Genomic DNA, 20244 nt, shown 5'->3' on the forward strand with positions numbered 1-20244 from the left:
TTTAGTCTCACTGTATTTTCTAATTCTCCTTGTGACTTCTTTTACCCTTTGGCTATTCAAGTGTGATTAATTTGCACATGTCTGTGGGTTTACATTGTGTTATTAATTTCTAGTTTCATTCCATTGGAACTGGAAAAGTTACTTTGTATGATTTGTCTTTTTGAATTTGTTAAGAATTTTCTTTGCCTTAACCTGAGGTCTGTCCTAGAGAATGTTCTAGGTGTACTCGGGAGGAGTGTGTCTTGTGTGGTTATTGGGTGGAGTGTTCTGTGTTTGTCTGTCAGGTCGAATTGTCTATAGTACTGTCCAAGCCCTCTATTTCCTTATTGACCTTATGTCTGGTTCTATCCATTATTAACAATGGGCTATGAAATCTCCTACTATTATTTTGTTGCTCTCTCTTTCTCCCTTCAATTCTGTCAAAGTTTGTTTTATATATTTAGGAGCTCTGAGATTTGGCGCCTAGATATTTATATTCATTGTATCTTCTTGGTGAATTGACCATTGTATCATTATATGATGTCCTTCTTTGCTTCATATAACAGTTTTTGATTTAAAGTCTATTTTGTTGGATATAAATAGGACCACTTCTGTTCTTTTATGGTTACCATTTACATAGAATATCTTTGTCTATTCTTTTACTTTCAGCCTATGTATATCCTTATAACTAAAGTGAGTTTCTTGTGAATATCATAGAGTTAGATGCTACTGTTTTCAATCCATTCAGCCAGTCTGTCTTTTGATTGGGGAGTTTAACCATTTACAGCGAAAGTAATTAATGATAGGAAAAGACTAACTATGGCCATTTTATTTATTGTTTTTTGTATGTCTTGTAGCTTTTTCTGTCTTTCCTTTACTCTCTTACTGCCTTCCTTTGTATTTCATTGATTTTTTATAGTGATATGCTTTGATTCCCTCTTCATGTTCTTTTTTCTTTTTTAAATTTTATTTTTTTGAGATAGGGTCTTGCTCTGTCACCCAGGCTGGAGTGCAGTGGCATGATAATAGCTCACTGCAACCTCAAACTCCTGGGCTCAAGTGATCCTTCTGCCTCAACCTCCCAAGTAGCTGGGACTATAGGTGTATCCCATCATGTCCGACTAATTTTCTTCATATTTTGTAGAGATGGTGTCTTGCCATGTTGCTCAGGCTGATCTCAAACTCCTGGCCCCAAGTGATCCACCTGCCTCAGCCTCCTAAAGTGCTGAGATTATAGGCACGAGCCACTGTGCCTAGACTCCATATTCTATACATATTTTATTTGTGTTTACCATTGCAATTATGTAAAACATCTTTAAGTTATAGCATTGGCTGATAACTTGAATCCCATATAAAACCTCTACTCCTTTACAGTTCCACCTCCCCATCCTTGCTCTATTACTGATGTCACAAATTCACCTTTATATATGGTATACCAATTAACATAAAGTTTTTAAATGTTTTTGTAATTTAAATTTCATGGACCAGAATTACAATAGTACAGATTATTTTATTTGTCTATGTATTAACCTTTACTGGAGAACCTTAAATTATCATGTGGCTTTGTGTTGCCATTTATCATCCTTTTGTTTCAATTTGAAGGACTCCCTTTTATCATTATTTTTAGAGCAGGTCTAATGATAATGAACTCCTCTTAGCTTTTATTTATCTGGAAAGTCTTAATTTCTCCTTCATTTTTGAAGGACAGTTTTGCTGGAGACAGTGTTCTTGGTTGACAGGGTTTTTTAGTTTTTGTTCCTTTTAGCACTTGGAATATATCATCATACTCCCTTCTGGCCTGCAAAGTTGCTGCTGGGAAATCCTCTGATACCCTATGGAAGCCCTCTTGCAGGAGACAAATTGCTTTTCTCTTGCTGCTTTTAAGATTTTCTTTGTCTTTGACATTAGACAGTTTGATTATAGTATATCTTGGTGTGATTCTCTTTTGATTTATCCTTGTGTTCTTTGAACTTCTTGAATTTTTATGTCCATTGCTTTCTTCAGATTTTGGAGGTTTTCAGCCATTATTTCTTTTCTTTTCTCTTTTTTTTGGAGATAGAGTCTTGCTCTGTCACCGCAGCTGGAGTGCAGTATATTAGTATATGTCATCGTAGCTTACTTCAATCTCAAACTTCTGGGCTCCAGCGATCCTCCTGCCTTAGCCTCCAGAGTAGCTGGGGCTACAGGCACCCTTCACCATGCCTGGCTAATTCTTGTATTTTTAGTAGCAATGGGGTCTCACTCTTGCTCAGGCCAGTCTTGAACTCAAGCTCAAGCAATCCTCCAACCTCAGCCTCCCAGAATGCTAGGATTACAGATGTGAACCACCGTGGCTGGCCTCATTATTTCTTTAAATAAAGTCCCTGCCCCTTTCTGTCTCTTCTCCTTTGGAATATATATATATAATATTTGATGGTGCCTCTTCAGTCCCTTAGGCTCTCTTTGCTTTTCTTCATTCTTTTTTGTTTTTACTTCTCTGACTCTATGATTTCAAATTTCCTCTCTTTAAGCTTGCTGATTCTTTTACCTGGTTGAGTCTGCTATGGAACCCCTCTTATGAATTTCTCAATTCAGTTACTGTATATCTTAACTCCAGAATGTCTCTTTTATCCTTTTGTATAGTTTCTATCTCTTTGTTGATATTCTCATTTTGTTCCTGCATCAATTCCTGGCTTTATTTTTTCGTTGTCTGTGTCCTCTTTTAGGTCATTGAGCATCTTTATGATAGCTATTTAGGCTTTTCTCAAGCAGCTCATAGATCCGTGTTTCTTTGGGTTGGTTTTGTAGTTGTTATTTTGTTCCTTCGACTGGGCTGTTTCTCTGTTTCTCTGTAGCCTTCTAGCCCACCATCTTGCTGACATTGCTCTGCGCTATGTTTTGATGCGCTTGCTGCAGCTGCCCTAGTCACAGCCTCAGGAAGGTAGAGTCACCTCAGGGATGGAGAGGCTTTTGGGGGATTGGCAGAAACTGTGGCTCTTCCAAAAACCTCCCCGGAAATACCATCCGTGTGAACTGGGTGCCACACCCCAGTCCCAGCGGCCTCATGGGCCTGGTTACCCCAGGGCACAGCAGCAGCCATTGTTAGGTGCTGCCCCCCAGGGCTGGCTCCCCAGGTGAGCCGAGTGTCCTCTCTCCACAGCGCTCTGACCCCCAGAAGCTGCTCCACATTGCCCAGGAGCTCCTGCACACCGAGGAGACCTACGTGAAGCGGCTGCACCTGCTGGACCAGGTAGCGCATGCGGCTTGGAGGGCCTCCTTTGTCCCTTTCAGAGTTTCAGCGGGAAGTTTCAAAGGCAAACTTTCTATCTGTCAGCATTGATTGGGCATTACAATTGGAGTATGAATTACTTAAATGCTAAAACTCAGACAAATTTAAGTCTAGTCTAGAAATATTTTTTTGCTTTCAGTGCTTATGGCTCTGGGGCAAAGGGTTTGTCCAGTAACCTTTGGGACATTTCTTCTTGGCAGTTGCATTATCTGAGAACACAAATGGGTCCTGGACACTTTTCTGCATAAATAGTTGGGACAGTGGGCACTGCTTTTCCCTGTCCCTGTGGCAACACCGGCTTATGAACACAGGAAATAAAGCACCAGTGGACCAGGGTTTTGACAGAGTGTGCTGTGTATGTTTGTGTTTCACAAGCCAGAGAAGGAAACCTGGACCTTCCATTTCCCATGCGAAGTGGCTGAGGAAAGATGTATATATACCCCTCAGGGGATGGTCCCTGCCTCATCCACAGTCCTTACCCATAAGTAAGCTTGCGTTAAGACCATGAGTTGTTTAAACCAGTTTGATGGAAAGGGAGGAAAAGGACTCTGAAGTTCACTAAGAAAACACAGGTGGTGGCAGCCCCTCCTGAGTGTCCTGTCTGTGGCTGATGCCCGATCATGACTGTCTGTGGTGGATGACGTTCAGTGGCTATTGCGTGTGCTTCTCCACGCCCAGGTTTTCTGCACCCGGCTGACTGAAGCAGGGATCCCTCCGGAAGTCACCACGGGCATCTTCTCCAACATCTCCTCCATCCACCGTTTCCATGGGCAGTTCCTGCTGCCTGAGCTGCAGACTCGGATCACAGAGGAGTGGTGAGTACCGTCCATGGACACCTGGGGGTGACACCTGAAAGCCAGGCAGGCACTGGGGGGACTGTCTCATGGTGGCCTGCATGCCTCCCTTCCCTATGGTCCTGGGTCCAATCCTGACCACACTCCTTCCTGGTTGAAAGTCTATCAGTATATTTTTCTGCTTCTTGAAACTAATTTGTAAATTCCTGTCCAAAGCAATAGTTAGATTTTATTATCAGTACTGCAAAGTGCTACTTTCCCCATGACTTTGCCAGCAATGCACAGACTCATGGTTTCTAAACTTTGCTCACTGCAAGGGAGTAAAATAGTATTTCATTGATCCTCTTTGAGAACTGTGGCCCATCACTGGAGTGGTCCTACTTCTAAGACCTCCTGTATTGGGGGCACTGGCTCTAACCCTGTACTGGTGAAGTGTATTATAGGCATCCTCTCAGTGACATACTGTTTTCTAACCCACATGATATAGGGAAGAATACTAAGGCTCAGAGAGGGTGACCAGTTTGCTCAGCATCACACAGAGCTGGGAGTCAGGCCTTGCCTCCAGCCGTCACCCTGCCCCCCCTGGGAAAATTCATGTCCACTAACCTCACACCTTTGTCCCACCTGGACTATTTCTCTGATGATTTCACTCCTCCACAAAGGGACAGGAACCCCCGGGTAGGGGACATCCTGCAGAAGCTGGCCCCATTCCTGAAGATGTACGGCGAGTATGTCAAGAACTTCGACCGGGCCGTGGGGCTGGTGAGCACTTGGACCCAGCGCTCCCCACTGTTTAAAGACATTGTCCACGGCATCCAGGTAGGGTGGGCTGCAGGCCTGTGGGTGCAGGCTTCCTCAAGTGGCACAAAGCTGGGTGTGTTATTTTTAAAACATAATTTTTTTTACTCCAAAAAGTATTAATAACATATGACATTATTGAAATTTTGGAACACAGAGAAAATCAGTAAAATTACGAGATGTGTCCAGATACTCTATTGATGTTTCAATCCTTACGAAAACTCTCAGAGACAAATCATCATTCCCATTTCGTTGGTGAGAAAATTGTGGCTCAAGAAGTTATACAACCTACATCATCATGAATAATTACTTGATAGAACCTGGACTGAAAGGACAGTCTAGGATTCCACAGTGACCCTCGATATCTAGCGCAGGCACTTTAAAAATGTCACATTGATCTTTTCTTTTTCTTTTTCTTTTTCTTTTTCTTTTTCTTTTTCTTTTTCTTTTTCACAGCCCTTGCTGCTCTTGTCTCCTGCAAGGCTGGTCTTTTTCTTATTGATTCACAAGGTTTTCATATGTTAAGAACATCAGCTGTTTTGTCTTGCATGTTGCAGTTTCTTTTGACCTTTTATTTTTTAACCTTGTAGTGATATTTGCCATACAGAATTTTTGTTTAACTACATTTACTTTTTTATAAATGCATTTCCCACTACCCAAGTTTATATAAATTATGTTTTTTTTCCCTAACTTTATGGCTTCATTTTAAAAATGTAAAGAGCTATCCCAGCATAGTTTCCAGGTAGATTGTGGTACGTGGTGAGAATCTAGTTTTATAGTCAGCCGCTTGTCCCAACGTCACCAGTGCCCCCCCACGCACAGGCACACGCGTGTGCACACGCACACTCTCACACACTTGTGCACGCGCACACGTCCCCTGCCCCACTTACCCTGGAAGGCTCATGGGCCCTGAGCATTCTCCGTGGTGCTCCTGGATTTGGGGTGGCCCCTCGAAACTTTCTGATTTTTCCCAGACCCCACTGCCACCAGGTTACCCACAGTTTCCTAGTGCAGAGTCCTAGGTCCTTTGAATCCTTCAAATGTCCCCATCTCAGGATCAGCGTCAGGTCTTAGAGAGGAGAGCCCTGTCCCCACACAGGGCCCTTCCTTCTCCCCATGTGTCCCCATGCCCACGCCCCTCTCATACCTCAGGCCCTCCAAGCGGCTCTCACCCCAGCTGTCCCCACCGACAGTTACTTCCGACCCCCCCAAGCCCCATTTCTGCTGACCCAGCAGCCCTGCAACCTGTGCTGCCTGCCTCTGTGGGGCCAGGGTCTGATCGTCCCCAGCTGGGGGGACAGCCAGGCCTATGGGGCAGACAGGGACCAGTTGAACACGACGGGTGCTTAGGCCGGGCAGGTGCTGTGGCTCTGCAGTCCCACAGAGGGGACGAGAACAAAGTCCTGCTTTCTAGGACATAGTTTCCTTTTCTAGGAAGTGTGTTCCCATGCGGTCTTATTAACCGTCCACGCCCGGTTTGCAGCTGCTCTTAAGCCAGCACTGTCAGTTATCACTGGGACCATGGCTGGTGCCTCCAGTGCCTCCCTGACCGCGCTCCATGGGGCCCTGGGGTCCTTCCTAGTCCTGATGCTAAGCTTGCTATTTTTCTTTTCATCTCTTCCCCCACCCCTCCTCCTCCTCCTTCCTCATTGTCATCATCATCATCATTATCCTCAAAGACACAATCGAGGAAGTTGGAATCTGTCTAAATTTGCACTGGCCAATTAGTATCTGATTTTGTTATTTTGAGGAAGAACAGAAGAAAAAGACAAAATCAGGATGAATTTGGTTTTCTTCTCAGGTTGCCAATTGAGCCGAGACGCCCCTCTAGGCTTCAGTATGAAGGGGGAGGAGCCCTGCTCTGGGTTTGTCCTTGCACTGTGGGTCTGTAGGTGCTGCAAAACTGTAGGTGCCCCAAAATCCTCAGACAGCCACGAGGTGTAGAGGGACCTGTGAGCGAATGAGTTTCTCCCAGGTGCGGCGAAACAGGCACAGGCTGCGCCCCATGCACACCTGGCAAACCAGGTTTGTGGGTCCGGCCAGCCCTCGGTGGCTAGACGCTTTCTGTACTGGGAGGACGGACAGCCGTCTGCAGCAGCCGGGCCGGCACTGCCTTGTCCTGGGCGCCGTCTGCCCAGGGATACTTGTGGACAGCCACGGTCCCTGGTCACCAGCCAGCTGCCAGTCATTGCCTTCCCTCGTCCTGGGCAGATCTCAGGCGCTGGGCTGGGCAGGCTGTGGGGAGGACTGTCCACCCCAGGTGAAGCCACTCTCCACAGAAGACTTCGCCCTCGGGGACCTGGGCTGGGTCTACGGATGTTGGTGGTGCTCCTGGCACCTGCTCCGAGGAGGGCCGGATGCTGTGGCAGCCACAGTGCAGGACAGGGCGCTGCCACAGAAAACCGTCCCACCCAGATGTACACAGTGCCGAGGCTGAGAAGCCCTGGCCGGCCCTGGCGTGGAAAAAAATGGGATCTCGTGACAGCCAAGGTTCCTGTGGCCTTTGGAGGTTTCATTTGTTCACTCCAAAGTATATTTTAAGTTATTTAAACTTTTATTTTGAAATAATTTGAGATGTTTACAGAAAAGTTGCAAAAATGGAAACCTGTTAATATTTTGTCTTCTTTATCTTTCTCACTAAACACACACATGATTATTATTTTTGAGCCTCTCGAGACTAGGTTCCAGGCCCTGCAGCCCTTTATCACTGAATGTGCACAGGCAATTCTCCTTTATGACCACAGAGCAGTGACCAAAATCAGGGAATTTTACACTGATGTCACAGTACTGTCTACTCCACAGCCCACACTCAAATGTCACTTGTCCCAGTAATGTTCTTTTTTTTCTTTTCCTTTTTTTCTGGTCCATAACCCAACCCAGGGCCACACGTTGCGTTCATTATTGCATTCGCCTCCTGTCTAGAACAGGCCTCTCTGTGCTTGTCTTCCTGAGGGGTATAGGCCTGCCTGCAGCCTGTCATTTGTTCACGTTGGATTCAGGCTGTGCCTTTTCACCGGAGTGAGGCTGTGTCCCTGTCAGAGCTCTGCCTGGGGGCCGCGATCCTTGCCTGACCCCTTTCTGGGGGTGTTCACTGGATTAAGGTGTGTCTGCCAGGACTCCCCAGGCGCAGTTAGGTTTCTCCCCTGTTGAGAAGTTCCTGTAGGCAGACACTTTGAGACTGTGTAAATATCCCCTTCCTCACCAGCCCTTGAGATCTCACAATTGCAACAATTGTTTTTAGCAAGGTTGCAAACTAGGGTTCTCCTCACTGTGTTGTATCCAAGGCACCTTTGAGCTCATCCTAGCTGACAGCTGTTCTGCTCTGGGCCCAGAGCCCGGTGAGAGTGACTGAGGCTCTCAAGTACTGGCCGTGGGTGGGGACGCAGGTGGACGGCGACAGGCAGCAGCCCTCCCAGCTAGAGGCACTGCCTGGTGGGCGTTGTCGGGGGAGGAGGAGACGAACGGCAGGGGCAGGAGGGCCCGAGTGGGGAGCACAGAGGTGACTGAGGACAGCATCGCGCACGTGTGTCTAAGGCTCCGGTGCTGGAGGGAGGGTCTGCATCTCCTGGCAGCAGCGAGGAGGAGCTGCAGGGCTGGCGGGAGCTGCGGGGCGCCGGGACAGTGCTGGGCAGGGGCAGGGCCGTGAGGGTCCTGTGCCACCCAAACCCTCACGCTGTGTTTATGACGAGGGGAGTGTGCAGAAGGACCGTCAGGGTGGCTTCTAGCGTGAGAGACACCCCGACCCCATTCACGGTCAAGCTTTGCTTGATTTCTAGGCAGGGGGTGGAAGGCGCCTCAGGCCCACGTGGATGTGAGTGGGGAGAAAGCACTGGCAGGGGCGGCCTGGCCTGGCACTTGGCTGTCTCCAGTGAGGGTGTGACAGAAGAGCGCGCTCTGGATCCAGAGCCAGCCCACCTGGGGGCCGCCCTGGCGCCGCAGCCAGCCTCTCTGGGCCTCGGTTCTCCCAGCTGTCAAGTGTGGTCTGTGCCGGCCTCGTCTCAGCCTCCTGGGGCTGGTGTCCACACGCTGCCCTCTGTCCCCCTCAGCAGGAGGAGGTGTGCGGGAACCTCACGCTGCAGCACCACATGCTGGAGCCCGTGCAGAGGGTCCCCCGGTACGAGCTGTTGCTGAAGGACTATCTGAAGAGGCTCCCGGGGGACGCCCCAGACCGGAAGGATGCGGAGCGTGAGTTGAGGAGGCTGCAGGGCTGAGGGCTCCTGTGGGAGGCAGGGGACCTGCCGAGAGCCCTGGAGGCAGGGAGAGAGGGAGGGGGAGACAGAGAGACAGAGGGGGTGGAGGGAGAGACATCCAGAGAGATAGCAACAGAGAGAGAGTGGGGGGGGAAGAGAGACAGAGACACAGAGAGATGGGGGAGGGAGAGAGATAGAGGGAAAGCGGGAGACACAGAAAGGGGAAAAGGGGAGACAGAGATGCAGAGAGATGTATAGAGAGAAACAGAGAGAAGAGGGGACAGAGAGAACGCGCCCCCTAAACAGCTCAGGAAGTGACTTAGTGTCTTTGAGGGCAGAGAAAAATCTCTCCTCCTTGCAGCGTGAGGACGGACATTGGTCTGAATGAGGCACTGTGTGGCCGGCGGGCAGGACAGGGCAGGGGTCCGTGCGGGAGAGTGGGGGCCCTCCTGCTGCTGGCCCCAGCAAAGCGGCCTGTCTGCAGGTCCACAGCTCACAGCCCAGGCACCTGTGGGCAGGGCCCCAAGCAGGGACAGAACCTCTCCCTAGCAGCAGCTGCCTCAGAGCTGCAGAGTAGCTGCTCGGGAGAAAGCGTGGAGCCCCCGTGGCCCCCAGGCTAACCCTGAATCTTGCCCGGCAGGGTCCCTGGAGCTCATCTCCACTGCCGCCAACCACTCCAACGCGGCCATTCGGAAAGTGGTGAGTGCAGGGGAGGGGACCAGCGGTGTGGTGCGGGGACAGCCAGGGCAGGCAGGCCCCCCCACGAGCACCGCCACCCCTGTGCCCCAGGGCCTCCCTGAGTGGGCACCTTCACTCACACGCATGCACACTCCCTCGTGCACATGCACGCCCCCCATCCCCACCGAGCCAGGGGACAGTGGGCTGTCTTGGTCTGGGTGGCCTGGCCCTTGCTAGCCCTGTGATCCTGGGTGAGTTATTTAGCACTCTGTGCCTTAGTTTCCTCTTCTGTGAAACAAAGGCACCAACAGGACCGGTCTCACTGGGCTGTTGTGGGAATTAAAAGAATCACTCTACATAAAGTGCTCAGGGTAGGACCTGGCTCAGTGAGCATCAGTGATCAGAGTTGTTGTCATTCATTCATTCATTCGCTGAAGCTGTAATTGTCCCTTTTGTGGGCTGGCTCTGTGCATACTTAGCCCCCCAGCACGTGACAGGTACACACTCAGCCCCCTAGGTGCATGCGCAGCACGGCCCCCCTACATGCCGGGCGCATGCAAACTCCACTGGTACACGCACCCCCTAGTAGAAGGCAGGTGCACGCCCAGCTCCCCCGTGTGCATACCAGGGACCTGCCCGCTCTCCCGGATTCCCGCAAGGCCCTCAGCCCGGTCCTAGTCTGCCCCTCTGAGCTCTCCACTGCTGGCTGCTCTCGTGCCCCTGCTCTCTGTGCTGCGCCGTATGGCCCTCCTGCACCCACCTGTGTCTTAACAGAGGCAGAAAGGCCAGTGAAGCAGCCTGCTGAGGGCGTGCAGGCTGAGATCACCCACGTCCAAGGTCAGGGGCTACTGGGGCACAGCAGGTCCAGACTCAGACCATGTTGTGTGGTTGAGGTTCCTGCGGGCTTGGCTCTGCCTTCTGCTGCATTGGCTTCCAGCTCAAAGCTGGGGCCACAAGCTGTGACCCTGTCCCTTTGCATCTCAGGCTGCTGGTCAACCATGTGACCACCCACTAGTCACCATGGCCAGGGGAAGGTGATTGGCCAAGTCTGGGTCATGGCCACACAACTTTTCCATGCCTCAGTTTCCTTGTCTTTAAAGTGGAGATATTAACGGCACCCACCTCATAGGGTCGGTGTCAGAATTGAGTGAGTTAAAGCATGTGTCACGTGTAGACCAGCACCTGGCTCAGCAATGAGGTTAGCTGCTGTTGTTATTTATTATTGTTGTTGTTATTCCCTGCATGGTGAACTTCTATTCATCCTTCAATACCCAACCGGAACATCACCCTGTGTTTTCCATCCCCATCTGTTGTCGGGAGGCTCACTGTCCTATCTGCATCATGTGGCAGGACAGGGCTCAGTGCCTCTGAGTCCCCAGCAGCCCCCACATGCCTTGTATCTGCCTGAGCCTTGTGTCTCTTGCAGGAGAAAATGCACAAGCTCTTGGAGGTGTACGAGCAGCTGGGTGGGGAGGAGGACATTGTCAACCCGGCCAATGAGCTGATCAAGGAGGGTCATATCCAGAAGCTGTCGGCCAAGAATGGCACCACCCAGGACCGCCACCTCTTCCTGGTGAGCCCAGCCCTGCCAGTCTAGCCACAGAGACTCCCCTGCCGCCTCCCCATGGCCCCAGGCAGTGCTGGCAGGGCTCTGGTTGCTCAAGGACGTGGCTCTTCTGTGGCCTCTCTTACTGGGACTGCTGGCACCATCTGTGACCCCCCCCCCACTCCTCCCAGCCCTATGGAGCCTCATTCCCCCACATCCAGGCAGCAAGCCTTTGCCACGGCTCTGGCCCATGTGCTGCAAACATCTCCTGTTTTTATCCCTCTCAGCCAACATCCCTGTTCTCCCTGATCTGCCTCTGCTGGAGTTGAGCAGACTCCAGCTTGTAACAACCAGGACAGCACAGAGAACCATAGAAGGACGTCATGATTTCAACTCCCCCAGAACCAAGCCCCGCCTAGAGTGGGGGAAAAGACAGGAAGGAAGTATAAAGAGAGATGCACCCTGGCTGCCCCGAGGTAGTAGAAATAGACATGATTCTTCTTCCCATTTCAATTTTCCTCTAGGTCTTCTTATTTAAACCATCATTTCTTTGAAAGGTTTTTTAAAAGGTTTTAAAATTTACTTTGAGTAAAACTCACTGTTGCTGTACAGTTCTAATGCCATGACTGGCCATGTGTGGAGGGTCCTGTCTCCCACATCCTGCAGATGATGGATAAGTTTTGACAAATGCAGTCGTAACCACGATGAAGTTACGGAACAATTCAATCACCCTCTGCCCAATTCCCTTGTCCTGCCCCTTTGTGGTTAAGCGCCCCCCCCCGCCCCCACCTCTGCCCCAGCGACCAATGATCTGTTCTGTGTTTCTATAATTATGTCTTTTCCAGAATGCCACATAAATGCCACGAGATGAATCTGGCTTCTTTTGCTTGACATGTGCATTTGAGAGATTCTTCCATGTTCATTGTTCATTCAAAAGTTTTGGTTTTTATTACACAATTTAAAAAGACTTAAAAATTTAAAGTCTTGGTTTAAAATAGAGAAATGTAGACAAAAATAAAGCTAGTATCTGTAGTCTCCTTGCCCAGAGATGTAACCGTAGGTAAAATAATGCACACATTTACTTTATAACTTTGAAGGGAAACTTAAAAAGGTCCCATGTGCAGCCAGGCATAGTGGCTTACACCTGTAATCCCAGCACTTTAGGAACCTGAGGCAGGAGGATCCCTTGAGGCCAGGAGTTCAAGACTAGCCTGAGCAACAAAGTAAGACCCTCTCTGTACAAAAAGTAATTTAAAAAAAATTAGCTGGGTGGGTGGCATGTGCCTGTAGTCACAGCCACTTGGGAGGCTGAGGCAGGCTGATCCCAAGAGTGTGAGTTGCCGTAAGCTACGATTGAACTACTGCGCTCTAGCCCTGGCAACAGAGTGAGACACTATCCCCCACCAAAAAACTCCAAAAACATCCCATGTGAGAAGCTCACTGGGGCCTCTGGGTTACCCGCTGAGTAGCCCCTGCCCCTCACCTGTGCTCGTCCCTCTTGCAGTTCAACAGCATGATCCTTTACTGTGTGCCCAAACTGCGGCTCATGGGCCAGAAGTTCAGTGTCCGGGAGAAGATGGACATTTCAGGCCTCCAGGTGGGTGAGCCCCTCCCAGACCTGCAGGGCTGAGGACACCTAGCTCTGCACACCTCGGTGCTCACTGCTGTGCAGCCTGCCACCCCTGCCCACTTCTCCAAGCCACAGGCTCTAAGACTAAGGTGTTGTCTGAACATTTGCCCCAGGCTGGGCGGGCGGGGTTCCCCCTTCTCTCTGCGTGGCCCACCTGCCAGGTCACTGCTGCCTCGTGCTGGAAGGATGGGGCTGAGACAGGCAGTTGTTAGGAAACAGTACATAGCCTACGGGGCCACAGGAGGTGCCATGGACAGTGCCAGGACCTGGGCAGACCCCTGTCACCTGTGGGTCAGGACTCAAGGCCCTATTTACAGACCCAGAAATGAAGTTCAAGGTTGCAGGGACAAATCTGGGGTAGGGAAGGGCCTCTGGCCTTGCCTGGCCCCTGAGTCCTGAGCTTTCTCCTGTCCTGCACCATCTTGGAGCCAGGAGGAGGGTCAGAGGCGGCTGTGCAGGGTGGTCCAGAACGGCCTTTATCTTTGCTGCTCCCTGTCCCTCGAGCCTGTTCTCTGTCTCATGGTGGGGAGTGGGCTCGAATGGGTCCCCATCCCCTGTGGATAGGGCTCTGAATTAATAGGTGACCCAAAAATATTTGCCAAATCAAAGTATTTAATCATTTCAAAAAGTAAAGTTTCACTTAGATGATACCAAAAACCTTGAAATCTTCCGAACCCAGATTGAGAAATACTATCAAAAGCAATGACCAGTTAGTGAAAAACACTTTTTGATACTGTTAGGAGAAACCATTTTTCTGGTGTTTCTCTACAGAAATCAGTTGTATTTTAATTAATTAAATATATTAATGCAGGTGTTCTCAACTGTGGGCTGGGAATGTCCAGAGGTTCTAGGCAGGGTCCAGGGTCTGTACTTCCCTAAGGCCACCAGCTGGCCAGCCGGTGGTTGGGACGGGGCTTGGCTCAAGGACCACTGGGAGCCACCCCACCTGCCGTAGTGCTCTGTGGTCATGTCCTGATGGAAGCGGATGGAATCTGAGGCCTCAGTTCTATGAATAAATGACTATTTCATCGGTTCTGGGCACACATTGTCCTATTTGTATTTCTAAACTCAGGGCATGCCTGTTCAAGTGGCTCAGACATCTATGGGGTGGCTGAGGCCCTCTTCACTCTTCTCACGAGATCCTCATCCAAGTGGACACAGCTGCTGCTGGGAGGTGGCGCCCGGTGGGGAAAGGCGCCGGCTCCACCAGGGCTGGCTGGGTGACATGCGAGGAGGCCTGATGGCTGGCGGGTTTGGCCAGCAGACCTCCCCATGCAGCAGCCGGCCTGCAGCCACTGTGACCCTGAGCCTCGGCGGCCCCCTCCCTGCAGACCTCAGGGGCTGCTGGGTCACCTCTGCCACTTCCTCAGGGAAACGCCCCCAAGTCAGAGAACGTGAGGCTGGAGTCGCTGCAACGACCGGCTTGGTTTTGTTCATGTTTTGCTCTTTGTCCTTGTCCCTTCAGGTGCAAGATATCATCAAGCCAAATGCAGCACATACATTCATCCTAACAGGAAGAAAAAGGTCGCTGGAGCTGCAGACTCGGTAGGGCAGCTGCTACCTGACGGCTGCTCCAGTGTCCACAGCTGTGTGCATGGCTTTGACCTGAAATTTTAGAAGATGCCCTTTGCCCCCCTAAACTGGATGACCTTGTAATATGCTTTTATTTATTTATTTATTCGTGGTTTAAAATGCAGCAATTCCAAGGGGAAGTCAGTGAAAGTTAAGCCTCTGCCCACCTCCTGTCCCTGGGCCTACAGATATTCCTAACCATACCTTAAGTACCCCTCCAGGATGTTCTATGCACACACACCTATATCTACTTTTTGAATCACAGATGGCTGTTTACTGGGTAGCTGGTTCTATATCTCCCTTTTTTTCTCTTAACTTATCAAGAATCATCCCACATCAGTGCGCTTCCTGAAGCAGCATCATTCTCCATTGTGATCATCAACCAGCTCCCACTGACGGGGGCCTGGGCTCCCCGTGCACCTGGCCATTGCCAGCAGTGCTGCGAATGGTCTCCTTGTGCTTAGGCTTTTGTGCATACGTGTCCTTGTAGCCATCAGATTCCTGATGCAGACTTGCTGGTCAAAGGGTATACATCTGTTTTAAATTTTGGTGGCTGTTGTCACAGCACCCTTTAAGGTGATGCCAGGCTGATGCCATGACTGGCCATGTGTGGAGGGTCCTGTCTCCCACACCCTGCAGATGATGGGATCTTTGTAATGACCGCTATGGCCCAGGGACACGTCGATGTGCATCTGTGGCAGAGGGCATCACGAGGCACACCAGGCCCCACCAGGCCCCACCAGACCCCACCAGGCCCCACCGGGCCAGTGTTTTGGAGCCCTCGGGGCCAATCTTTGCGTTGAGCTGCATTTATAAGACAGCGAGCGGCTGGGTGTGCGCTGCAGGGCTGAGAGGCAGCTGGTAGTTTATAGTCGGCATCCAAGACTAGATTAATAAAATACTGTTCTGGTTTTATAGGACGGAAGAAGAGAAGAAAGAATGGATTCAGGTGAAGTTTCTAAAGTTTTTTTTTTTGGAGACAGAGTCTCTGTGCCCGGGCTAGAGTGCCAGTGGCCTCAGCCTAGCTCACAGCAACCTCAAACTCCTGGGCTCGAGCAATCCTGTCTCAGCCTCCCGAGTAGCTGAGACTACAGGCATGTGCCACCACGCCTGGCTAATTTTTTCTATATATATTTTTAGTTGGCCAATTAATTTCATTCTATTTTTTAAGTAGAGATGGGGTCTCACTCTTGCTCAGGCTGGTTTCGAACTCCTGACCTTGAGTGATCCGCCACCTCGGCCTCCCAGAGTGCTAGGATTACAGCCGTGAGCCACCATGCCTGGCCTGAAGTTCCTAAGGTTTTAAAGTAACCAAATGACCAAGTTATTGGGCAGTATAGTCATTCATGTTGGAGCAGAGAGAGGGGCAGCCCTGAGGCCCCCAGCACTGCTGGTCCCCACGACCTGCCCCGAGGGATGCAGTGACTGTGCTGTGCCTTCATAAACACCTTCAGATGCCACAGCCTTATCAAACCAATAGCTTGTTTGAGGACCCCCCCCCAATAAATAAACATAAATGGGCCTGAAGGAGTTGCAGGCTCAGTGTCCTCTCCTGGGAGGCTCCCGAGCTGTTGGTTGGGGGAAGTGAGACGGCTGGTGGCCGGGGAGCTGTCCTGAGAATACCAGGACCCTCCCACGGGGTGGCAACCTCCCACACTCCCTGATGGCCCTGCTGCCTTGCTGTGTGTTCAGATCATCCAGGCCACCATCGAGAAGCACAAGCAGAACAGCCAGACCTTCAAGGCTTTCGGCAGCACCTTCAGCCAGGACGAGGACCCCAGCCCTCCTCTAGACATGCCCGTGAGTCAGCAGCCTGGGCCGTGGAGGGACCTTGCGGGGCTGTGGCTGGGTGCCGGGGAGCAGAAGGGGCGGGTGTCGGGGTGGGAAGCTCGTCCCCCTGGTGCTTTTCCTCATGCCAGGACTAGGGACCAGGGCAGCTGGCAGCTGGCGATGCCCACTCATCTGTCCCCCTTACTGAGTGCCCACTGTAGCCGGCTGGGCCCTGAGGCCAGTGGTCAGTGCCCAGGTGTGGGCAAGGCGGGATTCAGGTGTGGAGGAGTGTTCCTTGGAGAGCATTTTGTCATCTTGTGCCCTCTGCACTGCAGCCCTATGTACTGAGGGTCATTATCTTATCCTTGTGGAAGCAGAGTCTCAGAGAAGCTTGGTGACATGCCCAGGCCACAGATGGTAGCGCTAGCGTCACAGGGCCGTGACACCCTTCCTACATACCATGTGCACAGCATGTTCAGCAACTGCAGATAACCTTTTGCAGTTGTGTTTTCTCCCCAAATGCTCCTGTACCCTGACACCCTGAGAGGTGGCAGCACAGAGCACCTTGGAGGGAGCAGTGGGGATAGCTCATTCCCTGTCCCCATATGGAGCTGCCCTAAAGGCTCAGGGGGGATTTTACGTGGAGACTGGGATTTCATGCAAGAGTCAGGGCTGCAGGGTCCCCATGGAAGAGCCAGGCAGGGGCGGCAGGGCCATAGCCCTGGGGCCCAGCCTCAGCTATTCCTGGGCTTCCCTGGCGTCAGGGCGAGAGGATTGGACCAGGAGGCAGATCTCTGCCTGCTGCAAGGAAGGCTCTGGAGTGGCTGGTCCTAGGTGAGGTATGGGGGGCTGGGGCTGCCGCAGGGACACACCTGGGGAGACACCCAGGAGGGACAGTGCCCTGGGCACAGTGCCAGGCTCCAGCCTTTGTGGGGGCACCAGGCACGACTTCAGGGTGAAGGTGCCCGGCTCTCTCCAGCTTGGCCAGCCCCAGGCTGGCTCCTCCCTCCCCACCACCTCCCGGGCTCTGCTGGCAGCAACCCAGCTCGCCAGTTATCCACTTCATAGTTGCACCAAGTCTGCTGGTTTTTTCTGCTTGCCAGGTGTATTTTGTAAGCAAACTTTGCACCATTCCCAGCTTGTGACCAGCCTTGAGTGGAGGTGACCTGGGAGCAGGTGACACTGAGCATGGCTGTCAGCTCCATCCCTTTCTGCCCAGAGGCTGAACCCAGCACGTTGCTCTGCATGAGAATGCCAGGGGCTGCAGACACTCCACAGGGACCCCTGAAGGATGAGGAGGGAATCCAAAGGGACCCTCCGTACTGGGCGACTGGGTGTGATTTAGGGCCCCCATCCCGGTGGGCCACAGGGAGCATCACCTGCCCACCACCCACCGTGCGGGGAGATGCTCATTCCCGAGAAGCCTCCCAGCTAAGGAGCAGGCCAGGAGGGCAGCGGCTTCTCCTCAGTCCCAGCAAATACTGGACCCCAAGAATTCCTTCTCCTACACCTGCCCTCAATGCACAGAGCTGCTGGGGTTTTCAGAAAATGTCCCCTGCTGCATGAGGCTGTGTGGCCCTGGATCCCCTCTCACTTGGCCCTGTGTCCCTTCCAGGTGAGTAGCACCAGCTCCGGGGAGCCTGCGGTGACGGCCGAAGGCAGCGGGGCCGCGACAGGGGTGAGTGACCCACACCCAGAGGTCAGCAGGGGCAGAAGGTGGAAAAGGAAGGTCAGACCAGGGCGAAGGGGTTGGAGGGACTGGACCAGGGCCACCCGGGGGGCAAGGGGCAAGGGGTCATCCTTACCCCCTGCCATGTGCCTGGGGCCTGGCTGTGCGAACGTGAAGCTGTGTCTGCGACTGGGGCTCTGCAAGGCAGGCACAGGGGAGCCTGTCAGTGGGGGGATGTCCCTTACCTGGGCCAGGAGTGGACACACAGCTGTGCACACAGGTGAGAGTCCTCTGAGCTCCACGTGACATTTGTGCTCTTAATGTGCATGACTTGTGCTGGGATAAAGTATGTCCTAGTGTAGTGCCAGGTCCTTATGAGGCTCAGTATTGCAAAGAGGACAGCTTAGTCCCTACCCCAAGCCAGGGACAGGGAGGCCTGGGCCTTCTCACCGCTCTCATTGTGTTCTGGCCCCCTAAGGCAGCGTGGCCCATGCCTGTGTCAGGGACGGCCATGGGAACTGGGTGAGGCCTTTCCTCCTCCATTTAGCCTGGGAGGTGAGACAGGATGCAGAGTGTGCCATTGCGTCACGAGCAGCAGAGCCCGGAGCTGCTGTCACTGGATCTCAGCCTGAGGCTCACTCGCACTGACAGCCACACGCAACCCTAGACCACCCTGGTGTGGCCATTGCACCCCACGTGCTGGGAAGGCGACTCTCGCTGGCACCTCGCTTCTCCCTGCTGCTGGCCTGGCCAAGAGGAATGATATGACACCTGCCTGGGTCGGCTGCCCGTGGCCACCACCTTGGGGACATAGCCCCCACATTCTCTCTGACAAGCCTACCCCCCGCTCATGCGCAATCTGTGTCTCTTAATCCCTCTATCTCTCTCATTCTGTCTCTGTCTCTGTCTCTCTCTCTCTCTCTCCCTCTCTCTCTCTCACACACACACACACACACACACACACACACACACACACACACACACACAAACACCGGGGCCAGCGCTGCATCTTAGGCAGGTGTTGCCGTGTGTCCTGCTGGCCCAGGCATAGAACAGCTGATGACTCTGCCTGAACTTTAACCCCATCCTCGAGAGTTCTCTATAAACATCACCCTGTTGGGGGTGCCATTCTGGGGTTTTGCTGTGGCCAACCCCATTTTATGCAGGAGGAAACAGGTTCAGGGCAGTGAGGTGAGCTGGCTGTGACACAGGGCCTCCTGGGGGCAGGAGTGGAGGGAGGGAAGGTGGGGCCGACTGGCCACCTTTCCCCCCTCCTGCTGTCCCCTTGTTCTCAGGGAGCAGGCGTCCCTGTCCTGAGCTAAATCTCTAGGAGCAAGACAAGAGCCCCTCCTCTGGGCTGCCTGCATAGCCCAGGGTTGAGCCCACTGAGGCAGGCCTGTCCAGGTTGGCCGGTTGCTGGCTGCCACGCCCTCCTCATGATTTAACCATGCCAGGTCGTGCCAACCATGTGCCTGGGCTGGCCAGGCTTTAGGAACCGCCATGAAAGCCAGGAGGCTTCAGGAAAGGATGTAGCATTTCAGGGCACCACGGAGTGCAGGAGGGAGGGGGACTTCGAAATAACACAAAGTGGGCACGCGGAAAGGGCCACATGGTTGCCTGGCCTCTGCAGAGCACACAGCCACCGGAGGGGAAATCTTGTTAAAACTGAAAATCAGGCAGTCTGAGCACAGCACCGCGGTGTCCTCACTGTCTACGCTCCTGAGCGGCTTTCTGCGTCTTGTCTGGGCTCTGTCTGGCCTCACCCTGCTTCCTGGCCACCCTCCCCTGCCATGCCCTGACCAGCCCTTGCTCCACCAGGCCCCGGGAGCTTGGCCCCTGCCTGCTGCCTGCCCTGCCCATGTCTTTGAAGCCATGTGGCCTCCTCTCGAGTCCCTGGTGCAAATATTTCCCACGAGAATCACCATCAGCAACTGTTGGAATTGCCAAACGCTATGTGTGAGGCCGGCCGCACCCCAGACCCATATAGCTCTATCAGCCCCTTTCCTGAAGCCTTTGGGGCCATTATGAAAAGCGGCATGTACTCTGGAGTGTGCGACTGCACTCACCAAAGCATGAGCTGCTCAAAGAGGGCACACAATTACATGGTCCCAGTGGGGGGACTCTTCACCCTCACACATATGTATGAAGCACTCCCGATCAGCCCTGCACCCCTCCGCCAGGGCCGGCAGCATAAACTCCCCACAATGAGGCCCTGGCACGGAGCGCTGCCTCCCACCTGGACGGCTCACGCGGGGAAACCCAGCTGAACCGTACACGGTGACCCCCGCCATTCAGCCCTGGGCCCTGAGATGGCTTCCGGAGGTGCCAGTGGTCACTCGCTGGCTGTAGA

At 52.5% G+C, this 20244-nt stretch overlaps 1 protein-coding gene across 5 annotated transcripts in view; it reads left to right on the top strand.

Annotated features, from left to right (window-relative positions):
• FGD3 (FYVE, RhoGEF and PH domain containing 3) overlaps positions 1–20244 on the top strand; it is a 63379-nt gene that overhangs the window by 32165 nt on the left and 10970 nt on the right. For 4 of the 5 annotated variants that reach the window (XM_076008505.1, XM_076008502.1, XM_076008506.1 and 1 more), the window contains exons 4-14: positions 3119–3208; positions 3926–4062; positions 4704–4860; positions 8886–9024; positions 9670–9728; positions 11134–11280; positions 12758–12850; positions 14349–14428; positions 15374–15404; positions 16148–16255; positions 17841–17903. In XM_076008505.1, the coding sequence (XP_075864620.1) occupies positions 3119–3208; positions 3926–4062; positions 4704–4860; positions 8886–9024; positions 9670–9728; positions 11134–11280; positions 12758–12850; positions 14349–14428; positions 15374–15404; positions 16148–16255; positions 17841–17903 (1104 nt within the window). The remainder of the gene's footprint in view (positions 1–3118; positions 3209–3925; positions 4063–4703; positions 4861–8885; positions 9025–9669; positions 9729–11133; positions 11281–12757; positions 12851–14348; positions 14429–15373; positions 15405–16147; positions 16256–17840; positions 17904–20244) is intronic. The other variant, XM_076008504.1, reaches the window with a different exon arrangement.

The sequence above is a fragment of the Microcebus murinus genome, chromosome 12, assembly GCF_040939455.1.
Source record: "Microcebus murinus isolate Inina chromosome 12, M.murinus_Inina_mat1.0, whole genome shotgun sequence".
Taxonomy (NCBI): domain Eukaryota; kingdom Metazoa; phylum Chordata; class Mammalia; order Primates; family Cheirogaleidae; genus Microcebus; species Microcebus murinus.